A 24,915-nucleotide genomic window follows, 5' to 3' on the forward strand; every position below is an offset into this window, starting at 1 on the left:
CAATCTCGCTAACATCTGACTCAATTTTCACCGCAAATACACGCACACATCTACAAAGGTTACTATCCACGTCAACTAACGTTCTGTTTTAAACATTCAACACAGTGAAAATGCAAGTGATATAAGCAACTTCTTCGAGGGACTTGTTTTGGTTCAACAGCATTGTAGGATTATAACTACTTACAATTTAAGTCATTTAATAGAGATTCGAAATTTATTGCTTTTAAGGAAGAGGCAGCGTAAGCGATATTACCTTGGAAGTGGAAAAAATTACAAATTGCTTAAGGGATAGCCTTTATTTTTATGTCAGGAGAGCTTGTCAGGCATTTTCATTCGGAGCATGCGCTCTGTCTTTTTGAATATTCTAGCCATCAATAGACCCAATCACGCTATTGTACCTTTAGTATTAATGTATTTTTCTTAGCTCACGTGGGTACCTCGCAAAACTAATGACTATAATAATCTACAAGTGACGATGTCTGAGATATTAAGACCTCATCTCATTTACTGGAAAGACTTCGTGCTTTTTCGAGAGATGGTTATCCACATATGTAGCATGTTTGCTGATAGTGTGTGTTCGATACTGCCTACTGTCCGTATAGCAGGAAATGACACATTTAATATTTACGCTATTACATCAAAATTCGAAAATTAGATTTTAATTGTTATTCGTGATTTCGTTCAACATTTCATTCATTTTTCACAACCTACAGGGTGACAGTGGACAATATGCGACTACCGGGAAAATGACATACGGATCCTAAGTGGCAGCAGTTAAAAAGAGCAAGCGATATGAGACTGGGAAAAGGTGACATTTGCTTAACCTGTGCATTGCAATTGCAATGCCTTCTCCTTTCAATGTTTCTACTTGTCGTCGACACTCAGGAAAACGTTGATAGCCAACACAACGCTACTTTAACCACCGGCGGCAAGTCAAACGAAACAGCTTTTGAGGATGAAGTACAAGCCGCTCTGGAGTACGTTGCCGAAGTGGAAAGAACCCGGGATAATTGCACATTTGGAAAAGCTTTACCGCTAACTTATGACGATAGCCGTTGGGAACATGAAGCTCTCGTGGCTGTTAAAGCTGGTAATTTGCTGACGGGTTTACTAACAACCGCTGAGGAGCATATGAAAGGTGGTGATGCGGCCGATGATTATTTGTTGTACTCGGTTGTGAGATCGAATGTCGAGGAGTACCCAACCATTGTAGGATCGGCTATCGCCTTTGATAAATACTATTACCGCGATTATGAGCTTTTTTGTCCATATGCATGGCGACATTCAGGTGTAGTTAATACAAAAGATTTATCAATTGGGTATTATTATCATGACCCTGCAGCCGATTGGTTTGATGTACCATACGTATGGTATGCCAATGCATCGACTGCTGTTATTAAATCAACGGATATTAACTCCAACGAATCATATTCCTATGACAGTGACGCTGAAGATGCAAAGAGTTTGACTTTCCCCTTGATAGGTTTGGAACATGGCTATTGGACATATCCATACTTTGATTGTGGGGGAGGCGATGTTTGGATGATAACATTCTCGGTACCTTTCTTTCGTCTTGTTGAAAGCAATACTACATCATTTGTTAACCACACACAGGGAGTGTTCGACAATCCAGATTCGGAACCTGGATTTATCACAGAATCTAAACAACTTTCCTTGGAATTTGCGTAAGTAGTTACCAATATATAAATAAAAATCAGACATCATTGTACATCAGTAAGAGTGCAGTACTTAAATACAAAGTGTTCAACCTTTTACTACATATTATGTGCTCATATTTACAGGTTGTTATTCAAAGCACGTCTGCATATTGTAATGAGTTAGTGATTTACAAACAAACTACACAGCTGTCGAAATGTTTTCCCATACGTTTTATTTAAATTATACTTCCAGCAATTAAGGTCGTAACAACCATTTGTTGCTTTGTGTTTTGATAGTATTAAGGAAAGAAGAACTCGCCCATTCAACCATTCCACAGAAATAAATCCATTATGTCATTTCCTACAGGAAAACCATTACAATAATAGCGTAGTCGACCTTTAAAATTGCTTTGACACGTGAATGTACAATCTTCTATTTTTGGCGACTCCGAATCTTGGCAATTGAAGGAAATTACTATCACTGCCACGTCTAATAGTCATGATTTTGAATAAAGTCTTCGTTGGACGATAATTGCAGTCTGAAGTACATGCAATTAAAGAAATGAAAACCTTTGTAAATATTGTCACTTTAGGAAAAGCTCTCAGATATCGTTTATTCTAGCTGCAAATTCACAGACCATATCTATTGATTGAATACGAAATAATATCATAAACTGGCCTTCGTTTCCCCCGCACATAATGTTACAAGCAATTTCAATTTACAAATGTCTACATATTTGCGATGATAACATTTATTCTCGGTAGCTATTGTGTATTGTGAAAGCATTTTTTTTACGCATAGCCACGAGTTGTTGAAATAAAACTTACTTTAGTTGATAAATATTCAAACACTAAGTTGGTGTAGCACTTAGAGTTCAATGTTTGATGCAAAACAGCTATTAGCTACGACCACAGTTTTGTTCTCGAATTCCAAATCAATATTACAATAGCCACTCAGAACATCATCAGAAAATACCCTCCAAAATAGTTTGAATGCAAATTCTCGTCTGCTCATAACGTTTTAGCATATCTCAAGTTCATTTTAGACCACACTCAAAGAAATGAGTCATGTGTCTTAAACAATACCAAAATGTTGTTTTTTTCGAGTTAGTTATCAGATTTTAAAAAGATTTCATAAAATGGAGTCTCACACATTTTGTCACGTAAATGTGTGAGAAATGGGCAAAGGTCGCCTGTCTGTAACCTAAACCGTCAGTAACCTAAACAGTTAGATATACAAGTAGGTCATTTGGTGCACATTTTTGCCGATTACAGCATATTCTATCGTTCAATACAGTAGAGCAAATGGGAAAGCTGTGTCATTCACTTTAAAGTGAAAATCAAGTAAGTACAAAAGGATATTAACGTGTACATACTATTAATGCCAAGAACATGCGGATATAGTGAAGTAATATGTCAGCAAAAGGTATGCCTTGAGTGAAGTGCACCTTTTACTGCAACCCTTTTTATGTCAGTATAACACATGCTGCTGATGTAAACATTAAGCTGTTAACGTCAGTATTTAAACACTATTGATTTTACGAACTTCAAGTCTACGTTTTAAAACTTCAGGCGCGTAAGACGTACTATTTATATTTAGCACAGTTGGCAGCCGTGTAGTTTTAGTGCTTGTTTGACAAGCTGAACATTCATAGACGTCTTATGACAGGAGCTATTAGTGTTATCTGAATGCACTCACCCTTGCTTGAGATCGATTTTCATCTCTTAATGGCAACAACAAAAACTCCTTTTATTCGCCAAGTATAATACCCGAGAGTTAAGTTTCATATTATCAATAGTTATATTCGAAGACAACATAGCTCATCTTCTTGTGTGCCACATTCATGCTATGAAATACAATATTACCTGCAATATTAATACCCTTGAAGTGATAGGGTTTATTTTAGAATAACCTTTTTTATAGTATTACAGTTAGTTTTGTCTGTAACCCAATCTTAATTGTTTACCTGTAATATATCATTATAAATAGGTAAGACAGCATGTGTGCATAAGCTGTGTAAATATAGTGTAAAGCTCATGTTTGCGCAATCAAAAGTCTTGTTTGAAGGACAAAACTGGTTCCATTCTATAATGTAAACTGGGCTTTATCACATGTTCAAAGTAGGAAACATTTCAACACGTTTTGCATTTGAGTTTCTGCTGACCTAAATTAGGAAATTATGAATAACCCAAATTTTATGATCAAAATTAAATTGCTTTGCAGCTATGAATCGTGGCCAAACAGTAGGCACAAATGTAATATATTAAAGCTTCTAATTTTCCTTACAATCATCTCTTCACAAATATAATGGCAACAGCTCGAACGACACATGGTGTGTGCCTACAGGGCAACTCCTCGATCATTCTAAGGCAAATTGCTTCGACAATGTAGATATTACTGTGTTTATTACTATGAGTCTCGCGATTTAACGGACGTTAAAAATACTTATTTCGTAACGTATTATTCTAGCGTTAAAGCCAAAAATATTCTAAATTTACAAAATAAGGATATTATCCGTATTGAGAGGTTATATGATAAACCCATGGAATGGACATGGCAATAAATAGTCTTAGTTTGGATGAGAAATGACTATGCACTGTAATAAATAAATGCGTTTATTGTATATTTTGGAGCGAACATGATACTAAACATTGTAATCCGATAGTAATGGACGATGTCACATGTATGTATGTATGTATGTATGTATGTATGTATGTATGTATGTATGTATTCAATTGAATTTATATGTACATGTAGGTTTCCCATGTATCCTACTTAAGACCACTAATAGCGTCACACGATGATAGGCAAACCTTGATAAAATTCTTATACCTGACTATCCAAATACAGAACAATGCTTTAGGCGATGCTTTTATGATAGCATTCAGTGTGTTGCAAACCCCTTGTAAGTGGTATAACAAGTATTAACAATAGCCATTTATCAAGTGTCGTATATAACTCGTGGATAGTGCTGTTGCTATTACTGTTCAAACATTATGCGTCCATCTAACGGAGATAGAAATATACGCATTAGCCTTGAGACATGTGTTTTATGGGAAACCCTTAAGAAATCTAAAGTGTGTAAACCCTCTTAGATCACATATCTGTGTACACATGTATATTATTAATATGGCAGTGCTATAATCAGTTCGGAAGGATATTTTATCAGCGAAGCTACAACACTTTATTCAAAATCGCCAAAGTAACGCGTTGAAATTTGAACACCCTTATCTACTAGCATAAACCTGTGACTGTTTTCCTTACTCTAGCTCCAAACGTTTAAAATGCGCAATTCAGTGACTTCGTTGACAGCTCACTCTGTTTCACTCTGTACCAAAATATATATATATATATATATATATATATATATATATATATATATATATATATATATATATATATATATATATATATATATATATATATATATATATACACACGCACTTGGTTTTTTGGTGCATATGTCTTACAATGGTGACAAAAAGGTATTGTTGTCATCTAAACAGCTGATAATAACACTGTTTAAAATTAACTGGAATCTATATTTGATATATCTGATATATGAAGGCATTGCATTGGATTGAATTTTATAGCATAGTCATAGATCATTTACATATAAATCAAACACAGTCTGTTTATATGCATCTTTCCTGTAGGGGTGTGACGACGATAGATGTTGATCTGGATCAAGTCGACATTAATCAGTGTGATGCCATGGATACAGCAGATGTTGGTTTTGATCCCTTTGTCAACACACATAAGTGTAAAACTGATACCACTAAGGTAAATGATCTAACTTTTTACAAAGTTGTTGTTCCTGTCTTCATTTATCTCACATGGGACAATTTGCCATTCTTGGGAATATCAATTTACAACAATAATGTGGTGTTTTCGTCTATCATCTGCTTTGCCAAGGAGAGAGAGAGAGAGAGAGAGAGAGAGAGAGAGAGAGAGAGAGAGAGAGAGAGAGAGAGAGAGAGAGAGAGAGAGAGAGAGAGAGAGAGGGGGGGAGAGAGAGAGAGGGGGGGAGGGAAGGGAAGAAGGGCGTTCAGGGGAGAGGGAGAGAGAACACACAAACATATAGACGACAGTTAAACAGACAGACAGACAGACAGACAGGCAGACAGACAGACAGACAGACAGACAAGCAAACAAACAAACAAACAAACAAATAGAAAAAGGGACATAGAGGGAGAATGTACATCACATTACTTGTACATGTTGAATGAAGAATGCATCATCTACTGTATCAAAATGTTCGTTTGAAGAGCCACTTCACAAAAACTGACTTGTAACGGAAAAGACTATTATTCAAATACCTCACGTTCGCAAATACTGTGAAAACCCAACGTAAAATTGGATAAGAGTTTCGACTAATTTGTGCATTGACAATTGTTGACATTAGCAAAATGCCATGCAAAGGTTCCTGGATGTAAAGAAAAAAGCTACTAAACAGGAACAGTAGATTCAATATTGTCGACATGTCTTCTTTGTACAATAAGAGCTTTGTACAGTTTATATTTGATGATCACGAATATAACTTGGAATTTTAATCTCACATGTCCAATCACTTCTGTGTGCATTTGCCTGATTTCCTATTAAGGCAAAGTGACTTCTCCGGAAATGGGATTGTAAGGAAGGTGTTTTTATACTATTGAAAGGCTATTATTAAACACACAAATATCTGCCATCATTGACAATTTGAGTTAAGATTGGCAGTTGCAGTTGTTAGAATGTAAGGTTCGCAATCAAGTTCGCATCACAAAAATGATGTTCACAAACGCGCTTCTGAATTTCTGACAGGACAATTGAAGTGTCTATTCATGCCAAGGTCATTGGCAATTACTCTGAGATATTGGTTAATATTTACAATATGACTGAATGTCGTTTACTAAAGACCATTTTGTGTTTTATGAAGCTGATTGCAAAGTCTTCAATTGGTTCTAAAATAAATATACATATAGCCCTTGAGGCATCCACACAGTAAGGGCGGCCCTTTTTATTTTTCTGTTTCTCATCTCCCGACCGACCCTAATTTGCAGCTCCGACATCAGAAAAAAAAAAGTTTTTTTATTTCCGACCGACCCCTGAGCACAGCAAAATTGTAAGATTCCCCATGGCGTCTTAGGCCAGTTCTGGCGAGGCCACGACCTTGCGACATTGGCCCCCCTAAAATTACAAATGAAGCAATAATTTTCCCACCTTGCGTCGCTTTGGCGCATTCATTTTACGGCAGACATCAAAATTATCTACTAGTAAGTCCACGGCCGGACCAGGCCAGGCTCGGCTCTGACTCGACGTGAATCCCACAAGAAGTATACTGACTGCGTAAGGGAAAGTTTTGTTGACATCATATAAGATACAGTGACAACGCGCAGTTCTATTGTTAACATAAAAAATGCCACAAAAAGATCAACTTTGATAAACTTAATCTACAAATTAAAACATTAGAGGGATTATATTAGGTAAGACGTCGAAATGGATATGGACGGCTCTCGTCACATGTTTTGTCTACTGTCACTGTCGTGACCTCTGACCTAATCACTGACGTGTGCGAAACACTGAACTTGCTACCGGAACATCTATCTGCCATGCCACAGCTCAGAAGCCTTCGTGAACCACATTTATGGGACAGGTTGTGATTTTCATTTGTTGATGGGTTAAATTAAATGAGTACATGTGTATTTTGATTCCGAAAAAGCTGTGTTAGGGGATCGTGTTGCATGATGTTGACAGTGCTAGTGACACATGTGAATGTTGGGCACTGAATCAATGCGTAATCACTGGCATGGCCACTATAGACGGCCGATGCATGTGCGCCCGGTCAGACATGAAGAACGAAATTGTTGTGCAAATCAGAAAACAATTAATGTAATATTTACAGAGCATCCCAACTTTGACTTTGTTGATAGTTTTAGTTAAAGATTCAAGTTCTGAGTTTCAAGGACACCTAATGTCAGCTTTCCGTATCATTGCAAGTTTACGGTACGTAACTATGCTGTCATTTGATATAGCAGGACCAAATCATGATACACAGCCAGTAACGGTTAATTAATAAAAAATAAATTATTTTAAAGTTTGTTTGACTATTATTTGTAAGTTTTTCGTTCACATTTGGTACTTTTTAAAGTCAGGGATTTTTTTTCTTCAAAATGTTATGAATTTGAAGAGGGAATGATAAACACAGCAGTGTACTAACAATTTTAAAAATGAAACAAGTGGTTACAAGTTTAGGATTTCTCAAAGTTTTTATTCAATCATTATGTTCACTGTGACTTATTTTGAAGTTGTTCATTGTCCTTGTCTGAAAAAAGGGAATTATAAATTTTAGCACTGCTATTCATTGATATTCAGATTAAAAATTGTGACTACCTGGCTGTCCAATCTTTCTAAACAATATATCATATATATATATATATATATATATATATATATATATATATATATATATATATATATATAATTATATATATATATATGTATATATATATATGTATGTATGTATATATGTGTGTGTGTGTGTGTATATATATATATATATATATATATATATATATATATATATATATATATATATATATATATATATATATATATATATATATATATATATATAGGAAGTCAGTGGTAAGATTTGTCCGTAGTACAGTGCTCGATACGTCTGCACGCAGAGCGGAGTATATATATATAAAATTTAAAATTTCATAATCTTAATTGCCTTCTTTTTGTAAGGTGTAATGTGTAGTACACAATTTTCAAAAAATAGCTTACTGGGAACTGTTATTATGAATGGATTTTTTTTTATGTTGTTAGGTAATGGTCTATACGTAATGGAATATCTTAGACCACAGTATCTCTATAGTGGTCTGAGATAATTTATATGAATATTTCATAAACAATAATAATTGACCTCACTCCCTGTCAAATGACACCACTTTTTGGAACCAAGGGGCCTGTGTCCCCACTTGTTGGAAACCTTGGCAGAACACCGCCGTCTAACCCTTCCCCCCCTCTCACCCACCCTCCCACCCAACCCCTTTGTTACGTCAGAGCAGCATGTGTCTTTCATCATGGCAGAAGCCGTTGAGCTTTGATGAGGGACAGGGCTCAAAATTAATACTGTCACGCGGTACATTTTGCTGCAATGTAATAATAGCTCAGAATATTTCCATCATTTTCAAAATTATGCTTAAAATTGGTAAAAGTCATACTGCATTCCTAATTTCTTGACCAGTTTTTAGCTTTAAATCAGTTGTATTATTAGGGAAATGACCGACTCCATAGCGTTTCATGACCCATGACATGCATGACCTTTGAAGACATTCCGATGTTTACATTATTACTTTTAATTACTTTTAAACAGTAAATCCCAAAGGGGTTCTGAGTTCTAGAAATGTTTGACATGTTATCTGCTGGATTATTTTGACAAGTTCACACTGAAGAAAAATGTTTCACAGAAGTAATGGTTTATATAAATGAAAATTCATCTAGCACACTGATGACAATCACGTAAGTGTTTCAAAAAGTTACATACTAAAGTTCAAATTGGATAACTTGAAAACAATGTTAGCGATGGCAATGCCTCTTTGATTACCGGGTAATACGACGAATGTATTAGTACTCCTGATAAAATCACACAATAGTTCATGGCTACAGATATACACCCATCAGGATGATAAGTATTTAATCATCTTCTTACAAAGTTGTTCTACAGACTTGTCAACCTTGCTAAAATGAAGGAAAGAGACTTGTAACAAGGAATTCAATAAAGAGAAGAGAAAAGAAGTTGTATAGAGACTAACAGGACAGAAAGGACAGAGAATGGAACTGAAAAAATACATTTTTTTTCTTGCCCCCTTTTTTTTTATTTCGCCCGCCCGACCCGCCTGACTATTCCATTGGAGATGAGAAACAAAAAAAACAAAAAACCTCACCCTAAGTAAGCTTCTTGGTACGTGGGTCACATGACTTCATCAAGTCCATCAAATGTTACACGTATATGTCAATTTTAATAATTATGGGTTTTTAATCGTCCCTGGTGCATTATTCAGTGTAAAGCTAGTAATTTAAGTGTATGCTAATTACGGTACAACAGTGAAATGTCGTAAAAAGAACAGGCAGGAATGTACAACGAAATTATGATGACTATGTCATCTAATATGTACTTCACCTGGCTGTGGAATTGTATTGTTTTCCAATGTTAAGATTTTCGTTTTCGTAATTCGCCATGCTGTTGATTGTGTAGTAACATTTGGGGGTGTAAAACATTAGCGGTTTTGCTTAGCTTATCAGTTTTCCATTAGCATTACGTGTTAAGATTATTTCAATCCCAGGTTAACGCATTAGTACTATAGTTGGTACTCCTCCCAATAAACATTCGCTAATCCGCAAACTTTAGCTGTGACCTACAACAACGCGACTAGTTGGATTTCTTCTGAAAATAGCTCACATTTCTGGAAAAAAGGTACATCATGTTTGAATTTATCTCATGCTATTGATGAAGTTCTTTATTTACATGTCATTTTTTTCATAGCCTACACAAATTAAGGCTCATTTGTTCATACATGTGTTATTATTTTATTTTCACATAATAATACACAGTACATACCGTTGACGATATGAATAAAAGATATCAACCCCTCACACTTAAATGGCATTATAGTTTGTTGTTATTTGAAACATAACTTAATTACGATACAAGGTATTTATCATAAATCTATGATATAATCCACAATTGACAGGTAATTTCAGAGTAACTCAAAAGTAATTACAGAATGCATCACTGCGTGAATCGATAGATTTAATCTCACCTTTGATGATCTACGAGAAAATTAATTGGACCTCTTCAAGATTACATATAACGTCTATCATTTTACTATATCGAAAATTCAAATTGGGTTTTCGGGCCAATTTTGATTTGGTTTGACGATAGCCTAAAATAGTTAAATTTACATGTAGGTCTCTCTGTAGACTGTAACGATAACGGAGTAATCTGTAATTTCAACTGTGCGTAGTTTTAGATCACAGAAGTAAAAATTTACACTTCATACAAATGCATTTACTGGCCCGAAGATGTTCTCAGTTGAAAAATAGTCTGAATGTTTAAAACCATTTGAGTAAATCTTTGTCAAGATTTGACAATCTTCTTTACAATTATTTGTCAAGTCTTAAAATCTTCAAATCGAGGTCACTATTCACTGTTCTTACTCCATTCACAGGTTTTGTGGTTTCATAAATACACTAATGTGCATAATACACAATCATTAAAATTTGAATACTTTAAACTTGAATATTTGTGATTAATTTAACATGGTATGTGCCCCAGAAATAAATATTTAGCTTTTGTTGTGCATTTTACAAGAAACTAAAATTAATTCCCAGTTCAAATCAAGAAAAAATCGTAGGTCACCGCACAAATCTGTGGGATTGCAGCCAAAATGAAATCCAATATGGCCACCGAAAGCTGTGTTAATGGAAGATGAAGATTGACGATTTTCTTCCAAATAAAGACCGTCAATCCCCGAGAAATTCTTTTCTTGTTTCAAAGGGTCACGGACAAGCTTTCATATTTAGGAATGGTCGGTTGATTTAGAAGGAAATTTGTCAAGAAGAACATTCTGTGTGTGCTGGTAAACTGTTGTAATGTAAAGTTCCTATTTCTGTGTTTTATTTTAAAGTGCATTTTCATTCCTGGTCAAGGATTCAAGACCGGTGCCTATAAGTGTGAATGTAGAAAGGGTTTCTACTTCCCGAATACTACTTCCGGACACACGGGTTTCAACGGAAGTCAAGTCGAAGACCAGTATAACAAGAAACTTCAGGGACTGCCAAACAATTATGATGAGTAAGTACGATGTAAGTGTTTCCCCCTTCTCCACCCCCTCCACTCTCCAGGAGAGCTGGTAGGAAACCACTATTTAAACTTCAGACCACTATACTAGTGTTTCGAGGTTAAAACAAAACGATATTGCACCCCATCTATCTGTACACAGCTCAATGCCTACAACTGATTATGTTCTAATCAACCGATGACGTATCAACCCGACAATGTAATAAATAGCGATAACGTACAAAACCAACCGATAGTGTATCAATTTACCAGAAACGTTTTCTAATCGAGAAGGTATTGCTAGAATTTAAGGGTTTTTTTTTCTAATCGATATAATGATACAAATTCGAGACTTGATCAAGTGATTTCTAGCTAAGAATATCTTAAAGTGGCCATGTTGATGATAAATGGGTATTTATTTTGGATTTATTATTCATAAAACAACTCTAGTATATTTTCCTACTTGAAAAGAGAATATTTATCCTGCTCATTTGCTGATTTTTTCTTGGCACTGCGACGTACATCATATGTGCACATGTTAACGAATGAACTGATGTCCAATACCAGAAGCCACCTAAACTGTTAAGGATGGACAGTGCTATATCGATATCTGCGACATATTGATAAGTGCCAATGTCCTGGTTAAATATATTATCAGATCTTACGGAAATCACCCAGTATTGTTGTTGTAGGATAAACTGCATACGAGACGATATATGTGGAACATAGACTTTATTTATCAAGGCTCTGGCGACTTCGGCCTAAGGCCTCAGTCCAAGCCCAGAGCCAGGAGTAGAGTCCCCCACCCCAAGGCCAGAAGTCGAGTGTCTTGAATTTTACAAATAACTTTACAGGAAAACTTGGAATGTCTATTGTCTAAACATATATGTAAATTACGCGAATGACGCTTCGGTCCGTGAATTTGAAACAAAATTAAAGGACGCCTTGAGGACAATTGTTTTCCAGATTCGCTATCTTCATGACATTCTTTCGGCTTACCTAAAATGTGATGCCCTCATCACTAAAGTCTCTTATTCTCAGGAAAAATGATAGCAATACCTAATGAAACGAGATGGCGTAAATTTATAAAAGTACGTCTAAATTATTGTCTTGACGCCAATGTCAGCTATTGGATTAATAAGATTCTCTCCAACCGGGTGTTTTGCGACATGTATAAACAGCGTCATGTCTGAACCCAAACACGGTAATTACAAATTCATGATAATATAATTAAAAAATAATGGCTGAAGAATCGATCTCTCCATACGTGAATCTTTGGCCGGAGTGATAATTGGAGTCAAAGGAAGAATGAGTGCTTGATTCCAAGGTCCATATGTTCCAATAACAAGAAGGAATACCATTGATGTTTGTTAGAATATTAATGCTAAATATAGATTCTGATATTCCTTCACTTCTTTTTTCCTTCATCAGTCACACACGCACATGATTATGTTATTGGGGATTTTCACTCTGAAATTATCATACACAAGGACGTATAGCAAGTCACCCTTAAGCTTGATAATGTTTGTATTAAGGCTACATTGAATAAAGGGCAAACCAGATATGATACGTATATAGTCCCATACAATACACTCACCCTATATCCATATGTTATGCTGGCAAATATTGATTACTTTGAAGGGTTGCTTTGTTCGCTGGTTACTAAAGGCAGGGCAAACTTTGCTGAGTAAACAGAAGGACTTGATGGGTTAATATTTTCACAGTCAATAGCTCTTTTCACGCTTTACCTGGGCTATTAAAATCAACCTACGCCGATGCTAGTTTAAATGAAGCCGTGACAAGGAATCTACCGTGAAAGATACAACATAAAAGAAAAAAACCCGTTTCTATGTGAATATAATCTCACGCATCCGAAATAAGCAAAATATACCCTAGAGAATTTGCTGATCAGTCTGTCTTCAATGAATTGTGATAAGAGACAGCATAAAAAGGTAAATTGCAACACATTTTGAAATTGCCAAGGGATTCGAGTATATAATACCGACACCATGCGATTGTTGGAGTAGTTTCTTATCTTCAACCGGAATATCTTCTATGCTTGTGCTCAGTGGTCGAATACAGAATGATTAATAAGCGCGTGGAAACAATACGTGTACTAGTGATTTTGTAGGTAATCTTAAAGTTCTTTCATTTTTGAATATCGAGGGAAACAGAAGTGAAATGTCTCCGTATTATCACCATACAGCTGTGTTATCTCATTGGATGTTCATTCTCAAATTCAAATATGACGAGCCTTTATCACCGAGGCATTGCACTAAAAAGCCAAACATGAAATCACAGGCGTTTTCTCTGGTTTATCAACACACAGACTTCAAGACATAGAACAAAAATAACTTGTAGCAAAGTCTGCAAAATGGTTTGCAGTATAGATAATTGGTAGTTATTTAAGTTTTGACTTAAGAAAATGAACTTTTCTGCATTTCAAAGACCACCATGACAAAGATCGTGTTACATTATTCAAATTTCAACATTTTCTTTCAAAGAGTATAATTTAACGTAATCCGTGACGAAGGTTCTAGTAACAAAGAAAGTAACTAGGAAAACATTGTTAGTTTTCGCACATCAGAATGTAAAATATCATGCAGGTGAAAAACGGTGACGTCATGGCTGTGATTTCACCCGATAGTTATTTGTAGTAAACATGTTTTTCCTCCTTCATATTGACTGATATACCGGTTTTGATGGGGCTAAATCAATGGTATGCTTTCAGGAGACATCAATATCCGTGTAAGACCAGAACAAATTGTCTACGAATCCATACATTGTTGAAGGATTCAACAAAATCATTAATCAGATTCTCGATTTTCAATATCAAGAGGTTGAACCGATGTTAAGCAAGTCAATAATTTAAATTATAAATTGAATATAAATCTCATATGTTGAAGGCATTATTGGAAAATGATATTACGTATAACGCCGACGTTTTTATAGATTTTCTTACTTTTCTAAGCATCCTGTTTTTCAGATAATTTAAAAGCGGAAAGTCTTAATTTATCTAAAGGTGTTATTTCTTGGTTAACACAGGTGCCCGTTTTCTCACGTCATATCAAAATTTCAAAGAAATTATTAAAAGTGACGTCATGAACCTCCGGTGTTGATTTACCATTTCCTCACGGGCTATTCTCTCGGTTAATCAACGTCTTTACAACCATGTCTCCTTCTGCCCCAAATCGAAATTAAATTTATTGTTACAAAATCGATACAACGATACAAGGCAAATCACGAATATAAATATCATTTCCGGTTTCAAGACTTCGTTTCACGGAATGAATTAAGTCAGCTACTCTGGTATGGAAATTAGGATACAGTAGTTTTTCTTCGTGAATTATCAAAGTCAGATATAATTCACTTACTGTAGTCTCATGTAAGTCCCGGTGTGAATAGCCAACAGGAAGTTTGAATCGTTATGAAGCTACATTATTCTTCGCACTCAACATCATACTGTGTTGGATGTGAGGCTCAATTCCCTTTACATCTATCGCTACTTTGACTGCTGACAGACAGGGGGTCTTGCTAACTTAACAATGCACAACACGAATACTTGAGACAAAGTAATATAGTCCAAAAATTGCAAATTAACCATGAAAGAACGCAAATTGTCATAATGAAACTTTGCCAGATTATCCAAATTTCCAAGACAACCGCCCTACTTCTTATCAACAAGATAAAGGTTACTTATTCATCATATCACCAATGAATAAAGTAAGTTTCTTAAAATTTGCGAAGCCAACTTAAACAAATTTCATATATTATTTGGTATTCCGAAAATACGCAGCATCAACTTTGTAGTTCGCTAAATCAACACTGGTAAATAGTTGGGTAGTTTCACGATCGCTGTATTTCATTAATACCGCCTAATCAATATTTTCATAAAATCCCATACGTGGTTAAATATCAAACCATTATTACGTGGTCACTTAAAATAGGAAATTAATTATACAAGTAAATTATTAATATGCTGTTATTGTATCCGAAAGATAACGAGTTTCAATTATTAATCTCAAAACCAATTTCAAGAAATAATTTGCAATATTTAGAAGTTAGTAATTTTCGTCCTCATTCATTTTGGATGCCATTTTGTACTTGGAATAAAGGTGGACTTCAATAACGCCTTTTCATTCGTGTTTTTTTCATGGTGACTTTCAAACTCTCCAAGTGAAAATAATCAGACTTATTATTATTTGTGAAGTTCGACAAATTAATGCAAATTTGAGTTTTTTATTTATTTATTCATGATAAAGATTATAATCGCTTCTTTGATGATTGATCTATAAAAGGTACACATATCCCCCCCACTTTCATCATGCATAAAACGGTCAACACCGAACAGAAAATCAGTATCGTTGTGACTTGGTAAGGGCATTGAAATCATATAAGCAGTATAGTCATCATACCACCTTATGAATCTGACAAAATATTCCTGAAATAAGAACAATTGAATTTTGCTTACTGATTTAAAATTTCGACATTAATCAACTTTTGAATGAGACTTCTGATGTAATGTCTTTTATCAATATCTAGGACGCTTTTTAATGCTAAACACCACAAAATATTCATAAAACGTACTCCATGTATTAAGTGCCACTTATAGATTTCATAATAGTGTATCGCGAATTCATAAGAAGTTATATGAAATAAATGATGTAAATGGAATGATCTCTCTTCACATTTTGTCGTACGTTTAACCTTACATTCACACTGCAGCATCCCATGAATTACGTAATAGATAGTCAACGAATTCGGGAGGATTATGTGCCAATAAAGTGTTTGACACATAACCCTACAGAACGAGGTGACTATCTTACTTATATTACGATGTGATTGGCTCAAACGGATATATAGGTCACACCCCTAAGAAACAGTGGGTTTTGGCTCCATATAACCAACCGAAATCAAGGCCTCTGATTGGCAAAGTCGGTCTAGCCGTAGTATAAAGTCTGTTGACAAATTATCTGGTCTGTGGCTGTTTTACACCTGTTTACATACATACATCAAGCTAACTTACATTTTACCTGATGTGATAACTGTACTGATATAAAAGGTTGTTTTTGTCGAAATGTCTCTCAATTTGAATTAAATTACAACCTTTTACAAAACATTGATATACAGAGTTTAATATAACATGTATCCGACGTTACAAAACATTGGCAATTGAATTATAGCCACAACTATCCCTTTGTATATTCATTAGACCTCAAAATGAAAGGAAAGTGTATTCTTAACCTTGGATTTTTCACGCCCCAGGAAATAGCAAAAATCAGTCCAAATTCAATCATTTCATTTGACGCTAGCTGAAGCGTATTCAATTTACATATGCACGAGTACTTTCTTACGTCAAAAGGCCTCGAAACTGTTTCCAGTTTTACGCAGGTGTTGATTTTTACCTTTCATCATAACAAAAGGCACTAACTAATAAAATTTGCATAAGGCGCCAATAAAGAAGCAGACGTTGATGATCAAATATATAGGCTTACTGTCTCTTTACGTTTTAAATTCAAGATTAATTCGACTACTGACTACACTGCGTGTTTGATAGTGTCTGGATAGATGTATTAGAGAAACGACTGACTTGAAAAATCGTGACAGGGTTAATCCTAAGGAGAGAAAAGTTAAACCATTATTCCCTTGTGTCTTAGGTTTCCCCATTATTGTAAAATATTTATTGGAAAATGCAGTCTCTTTAAACGATTGGGTGTTTAAGCTATAATAGAAGCGGTTAGTCTGAAGTGTTATCGTTGAAGACACTGTTATCTTTACTCGCACTGTTCAATTATAACAATCATCCGATGAAATATCGTGTAGTGAAATCCTTAAGGCTGAGGCCTAGGAATCGATGCAACATTGTCAATTTTCAGACCCAGTGGCATGTATCTTTGAAGTAAATCACATGACTTTATACGATTAGCTTTCAAATACCCAAGAGTTTAGTTTAGTCGACTTATAATCCAGCTCAAGTATTTGTACGATATGTCAGCTGTGTCTACAATTTTGTAGACTACTTTATGGTCGCCCTCGATCTTAGCCCTTGTAATTTTAGCACGATTTTAACTGGTCTTTTAAGCTGACTGTTAACGAGTAGGATAAGTATTATAGATGTTTTAATGATGAATTGATCAAACGTACTCAGTCATACATCACTTCTCGGTGTTGATATCACTGGCAATACGTCACAGAATGGTTACCGTATATCATGTAAAACATGTCATTCAAATGATTAATTACTGAAAATGAAAATGATAATGATAATTACTGTGCTATGTTGTGTTTATTGTGTATGTTTTTGATTTTTAGGTATTACGATTGCTTGCCTTGTACTCCGGGATGCGATGAGTGCAGGGACAAAAGCCCGTGCTTCGTTGATCAAGACACCATCGTACGACTTGCTATCGTAGTGGTGAACCCGGTACCAATGCTTTTGTTATTTGCATTTGCAGCTTACACATTCAAATTTAGAGAAAATAAGGTATTTGAACAGTTTTATTATTTTCCACATTACATTAAGGCCCACTTTTGTCTATTAATTGAGTCTGGAAGTAAACATATTCCAACATTTTATGGTGGCGTAAGATAATGTTGGTTGGTCTTATTCGGGCAACATCATCCGTCAATTTCCCTTGGGCGAATGTTTCATTTCTACACCGTATGTCTGAAAGTGTCAAACTGGCTTCCGTCCATCCAATAGAACAAAATATGCTACTTGTTCTAAAATTAATGCATTTGTTGGATTATGAAGAAAATACTGGTACTTATTGATGCTTTGAGCTGAAAAATATGACTTGTTTTCAACATATATATTTGTTACAATGGATTTTTTCCAATACATACATACATACTAACATACATACATACATACATGCATGCATACACACGCGCACACACATACACACATACATACGTACATACATACATACATACATACACACATACATACATACATACATACATACAGACAGACAGACAGACAGACAGACAGACAGACAGACAGACAGACAGGCGTGCGTGCGTGCGTGCGTGCGTGCGTACGTACGTACGTACGTACGTACACACACACACACACACACATACATACACACACACATACATACATACATACATACATTCATACATACATACATACATACATACATACATACATACATACATACATACGTACGTACGTACGTACATACATACATACATACATACATACATACATTCATACATACATACATACATACATACATACATACATACATACATTCATACATACATACATACATACATACATACATACATACGTACATACATACATACATACGTACGTACGTACGTACGTACGTACATACAAAATAAGGTCATAGTAACGAAATAGCGAGAACAAGTGAATGTCTTTGGCAGGCGTGATAATAACACTTTAAATTACATGCTCATCAAATATTATTCGGTTAAATGTATATTTTGTATGTTTAAATGTAGTTTTGTATCAATAATCAGCAGACAGTATATATAACTATTTGATTACAGGTAATAAAAGCAGCTAGTCCAGGTCTACTCTACGTCATTCTGATTGGTGCCTTTATACTATACTCAGGGGTAAGATCAAAATGTTGCTTATTACAATTTGGTTATATTGTTTTGTTTCAAAGGAAACAATATGGTCACGTTATGGTGTAATTCAGTGACGATTATTCATACGATCATACACTTTTTAAAATGTATAAAACCATCTGTTACTCTCATGTACTAAATTTTTTGTACAAGTGACTGCTTGATATGATTAATTAGTCAGACATGTAGGCAGGCAGTCGACGAACGTATTGGATAATCATTATCTTTGTGAGTTTTCTATTAGTTACATATGTACAGGCTTATACATATTATATAGATAGATAGATAGATAGATAGATAGATAGATAGATGGATGGATGGATGGATGGATGGGTGGGTGGGTTGGGTGGATGGATGGGTGGGTGGGTGCGTGAGTGAGTGAGTGAGTGAGTGTGTGAGTGGGTTGATGTATAGATGGATCAATAAATTGATTGAATTATTGAATGAATTGATCGATCGAGCGATTTATTGATTAATTGATTGGTTGATTGATTGATCGGTCAATCGAGTTGCTGATTGATTGATCAATCGATTGATTGACAATTCGTTACATGGCTTGTCTCTATAAGCTTCTTTCCTGTTTCTATAGAATTCTTGTTTATATTGTATTTATTTCGAAAACAACCTTTTTATTACAGATAATTGTTGAATATTTCCAGCCCAATGATGTGACATGTATGTTGCTACCATGGGTTCGTCACCTTGGTTTCACCTTAGCTTACGGTGCCTTACTATTCAAGACATGGAGGTAAACAAACTTTTCACATTTCTTTTCATTCCAAAAGACGGTTTGTGAACGACAGCTTCAAGATAGCTTGATATCATTCTTATACTTCTCATTTCAATGGCACACAGTCAATCAGACACAGTGTACAGTGTACGATGTCCGATTTGAGCTTAATGTAAAAAACTGTTCTCCATAGACCTATCTTGGTATTTACACATAAAACATGTCGGACCCAAAACCAGTTGCTTAAAATTTAGCTTGAATTTTGACATAAAAGTTGAATCAGGATAGATGGTTAAAGTTTGAAACTAAAATTGTTTCGAAATCAAAGTCGACAAAATAAACATACTGTACTTCTATAAGGGAATAAGGGAAAGTCCATTACTGCAAAATATATACTTTTTGAAAATTCCGTCCTCGTCCAAGAAAAAGAAAATTTAGAAAGAACGAATGGAATGATAAAGTATATATTGTTGGGGTGTTGGCGCCCCTAGTGGTGAGTTTACTTACCCTCTGTCGTTTCTATGATTTGTCTACACACACAGGCTATCAGATGTACCGTACTGATGGCATGCATCTCATCGAATCGCATTAACGCCCAAGTCACCAAACAACATTTCCCTGTAACTGAACCTATAATAAAAAAAAAGACGTTTTTAGATTTTTCAAAGAAACAGTTCTTTTCTTTATAAATGCCAAATAATTTGCTTTGTTTGCAGAATAACTATAATATTTCGAGTCCGAAGTGCCAAACCAGTACGAATCAAAGATACACAGTTGTACGTTAAAATAGGATTAGTAGCTGCAGTGTTCTCACTCTATTTGGGTGTATGGTCAGCCGTCAGTAGAGTCGTCGCAGAGGTACGATATAACGACGACGATTTGAAATACAGGGTATGCACGTTTGATGGATGGCACTACGGGGGCATGGGACGTAAGTGTTGTAAAAAATGTAATTGCAGTAAGAATGTCATTATGACTAGTATTAAAAATCGTAACTTATTTCATGTACATATTGTGAAATAATGTTATTTTTTATATATCGCTTTCCTACCGACTCGGACCACTCTCAAAGCACTCCATATATAATTACTATTCACCGCTATCGATCTTGTAAAATATTTTCATGGTCCTCACTAAGATTATTATTTCAGCTATGTATGAAGAGAATTTGTGTGCCTTTTATTTGAATTTGGTGTAACCCAAATCTGTATGAATTAAGTATGAACTGAGTTTTGCTATTAGTAAAACAAAATCAGCGTATTAGAATTTTTTTTTTCTAACGTTTAATAGGAGACGATGTTATCACCGGCAATATCACATTTTTTGTTTTTAACGGCTAATTTCGTACATTCTCCTTTCATTTCATTTCAGTTGAGTTGGCTCTCCTCATCTGGGGAGTTTATCTCTGTATCCGAGTAAGAAAAGCGCCCTCACAGTTCAACGAAAGTAAATACATAAGTTTAGCAATATACAACGAAACGTTATTGTCTTTATTTTCATTAGTACTAAAGTAAGTATTTATAGTCGCAAATCTTAAATTATTTATAATAATCTTAGGGCTGTGCTTGAAAATAGAACTATAGACAATGACTTGTGCATGTATAGGGATGATGTTTCTGCGTACTGGGAAACATTTGGCTGTCATATCCCTTTCAATATGATAAAGTATAAATTTTGATAGTATAAATATATCGGAGAAAATTGTTATTCCTACAAACACGTTATTAAGCTTCTATATCTGTAGTTATCCCTGGTTATATTTGAAAGATACAAAACCCATGCAAATACAAAGACTCATTCAGTACTGTAACGACAGACAACTGCTCAGGATGCCACAGTGGGCAAAGAAAACTCTCAAAATAAAAGTACACGAAACTTAACAAATGTAACCGATTTTCTTGTTATTTGTTTGTTCTCTAATTAGGGTGGTTCTACAGAATACTTCTTGGACAGACATACTGTACGTTGTGTCTTTTGTACGAATACAGCTGACGGTCACTGTCATGGTTATCCTGCTGTTTGCATCGAAGGTATACATCATATAATGTTGTACGTCATAGTTTGGTAGCAAAGATAACATACGTTTGAATAATGAGACGACATGACAAAAATATGCAAGAGTAGGAAGCAAACTGATATGCCTAAACATGACCAGTTAACGGTGGGGGCTACATAGTTAAAACAATTCAAACGTAAGATATTCCCGCTCGTTATATGTTACAATTTTACGTACTTCAACTTGCAACGACTGAAGAATCCCGTACTAAAAGTATCAGTATCGCGATACTTTACTAAACATATCCTTGATCATACAATGCTCCCTCTCTGTCAATGTTTGTTGGCCTTCCACTAATATATATTTGCTGTTGTGACATTGCTTAGCGCTCTCCAATTCGGCTTAAATAGTATAGTATACTCGTCATAACGTTATGATTTTATAACTTAAAAATGTATTTAATCTTAACCTTAAGTTGTATAAGAGGTGACGGCTATACTACCTTGTATGTGTGTGTGTGTGTGTGTGTGTGTGTGTGTGTGTATTCTTGAATGACATATGTCTGCCTCAATGGGATGACACGTTCTAAGTATGTGTCTGTTTCTTATAGGCAGAAAGATTGGCCCTTGTGTACACTACTTTAGTCATTTGGTACAAACGGCTTTAGCCCATGGCTAGCAGGAGTACCAACAATAACATTTTTCAGTTTACATGATTCTACACTCCCTCTCTTGTGTCGTGAAAGGGTGTAACCACTGGAATAAACCCGAAAAACAAACATGTATATGTTGTATTATTATAAACCGCTGATATCTCGCTCATTTATTCTAATCCAGGTACATCTGATCAGAAAACAAAAGAGAAATAACACGGACGATAACAAAACAGGAACTGGCTATACAACAGCTAAACATGCAGCGAAGAAAACACCAACGGTGTCTTACGTCGATGTGTCAAATGCTCCTGAGACAAAACCAGAACCAATTGATTTCAAACGAGACAAACGCGAAGTCAAGGTTTGGATAGCTATCAATATTGTCACATTACTGTCACACTGTCTCAATCCAAATCGAGAAATTCTGAATCTTATCATATTAGTTTTTGTGGTTAGTGTTGGCCACAAAAGGGAGAAAGCGTACGTAATTTTACGTGTAGTCTTCTCATCGGCACCACGCTCAGAACCGAGCACGTTTGGACAACGAGAAACTTCACTATAGTAAATGCACACGCCCTCAACGACAAATGTTTTAGAAGAAATATAGTATAAGCTTTTCCACCATTTCACTAATCGCGGATGTTTTGTTTAAATTTTAATTACTTCCTTCGAATCTTTTAACTGTTTTCAATATTTCGTATACCTTTTTCAGGAGGAACTTGATAGACTGTACGTTCAGATGGAAGCGTATGCTGGTGAACTGAAGATTGTTTCCTCACAGACAGTGACTGATGATTCTTTCGACTTGGGGACGGACATTCAGGAGCCAGTCAAAAAGAAAACCCCAAAAATTAAGAAATCAAAAAGTACAGAAACAAGTCTCAATACGATTGATGAACAAAACTGGAGACTGGAGGCAAAAACCTCGTGAAAACTAAATGCTCTCTCACTAAATGTACATGCAGTACACTCGTAATGAATTAAGGCGACATTTATATTAAAGAGGCACAGTCTGTTACTAAATAGGTTTCGTTGGTTACTTCTGTTTCATATGAAACTATTATTATGTCATTCAAACTACTGAAATGTGTTTAACAACTGATATCGCTCTCGACATTCACGTATGATACAAAATTACATTATGACATAATTTTTTAGTTACCAAAATATTACACAGCCATAACACTTTGTGCAAACTCTAGCACATTGTGTTGAAACAGATTTGATTCTAAATACGGTTTTATGTGAATTATGTCGGTGTACTTTGTAAACCGAATTCAGTCGAAAATGGGTCTTGGTAACATACTGTGTCACTTTTAACAATGAATGTACGGATGAATTCATTTACTAGTATACTGTGGAGTAATGATATGTTAATATCCCAAGGGAATGGTGCCATATCGGAGCCCGCCCCCTTGCTGTCGGAAAATGGAATAATGAGGACACTGTTGAAATCTTGGAAGACCACAAACACTTTGCAATATGGACTAATTATGCAATATATTATAACATTTCATATCAGAATAATTATCAATTTTCATGGAGAACTTGGTAAATTATTATGCAATACTGACATTACATTGCATTTTTATAATATTTATGTATTTGTATATATTCTCTTTACGGTTTTTTTTTGTATCTCATGGGAAATGGCGAATGAATTTCTTATGTAAGCTGTAGAGTATTGACGAAAGTTCATTGGGGTGGAGCAGGAGGGGTGGTAATAAATGCCTGTGTGATTGAGGAACCTGAAACAGTGGTTACAAATGCAGGTATTTGTGGAACTAGGGTGATTCTTAGACCACCACTACTATGCAAATTCACGATGTGATAATTGGCTATGGGAATATGTTAATTAGATATAGTGTGTGGTAACCATTGACATGGATTATCAAAAGTGTCAATATCATTTGTCAGCATCAGATAACTGATTCGATCACCAAATATTACATCTGAGCGAAGTACAACATATATGGTGGACACTACACTGTGTATATTCTATAATTACCATTGTTGTCAAAGACACTCAGACACCACTCCTGTTAAATGCTGTTATTTCGGAACTGCTTTTATTGTAAACTTGCAGGTAAAGTATAGTCACTAGACAAAGCTAACAACCGCTCATCACATACAGGACTTTGTACATCAAACTTAAAAATTGTCTTGCTTTTTTGACGGGAACGAGTGTTACCACGTTATACATTTTCACTACTAAGGAAAAAAACCATACACTAATTGACTATTCATATTCGGATAACGTATCCATCATGACCTGCTTACGACACATAGCGATTTGCTAAATCTGTATTTAATGGAGTGTTACCATAGCAAGTTCAGGAGATACGCAGACATTCTATTTTCAAACCTACTGAATGGTAAATATTTGTATCACAAGCCAATGGAAGTATTCACTAATTTTATATATAAACGTCACTTAC

The 24,915-nt window shown here is 35.2% G+C and overlaps 1 protein-coding gene across 1 annotated transcript; it reads left to right on the plus strand.

Annotated features, from left to right (window-relative positions):
* The first annotated feature begins 858 nt into the window (after window positions 1-858).
* LOC144437888 (putative G-protein coupled receptor CG31760) lies at window positions 859-23,496 on the plus strand. Its single transcript, XM_078126920.1, has 11 exons — window positions 859-1,685; window positions 5,316-5,442; window positions 11,337-11,503; window positions 17,801-17,972; window positions 19,013-19,081; window positions 19,735-19,844; window positions 20,543-20,757; window positions 21,198-21,336; window positions 21,751-21,856; window positions 22,659-22,838; window positions 23,190-23,496. The coding sequence occupies exons 1-11, from the start codon at window positions 859-861 to the stop codon at window positions 23,406-23,408; spliced, it is 2,331 nt and encodes a 776-aa protein (XP_077983046.1). The 3' UTR covers window positions 23,409-23,496.
* Window positions 23,497-24,915: the final 1,419 nt, after the last annotated feature.

This window comes from Glandiceps talaboti, chromosome 7 (genome assembly GCF_964340395.1).
Source record: "Glandiceps talaboti chromosome 7, keGlaTala1.1, whole genome shotgun sequence".
NCBI lineage: Eukaryota > Metazoa > Hemichordata > Enteropneusta > Spengelidae > Glandiceps > Glandiceps talaboti.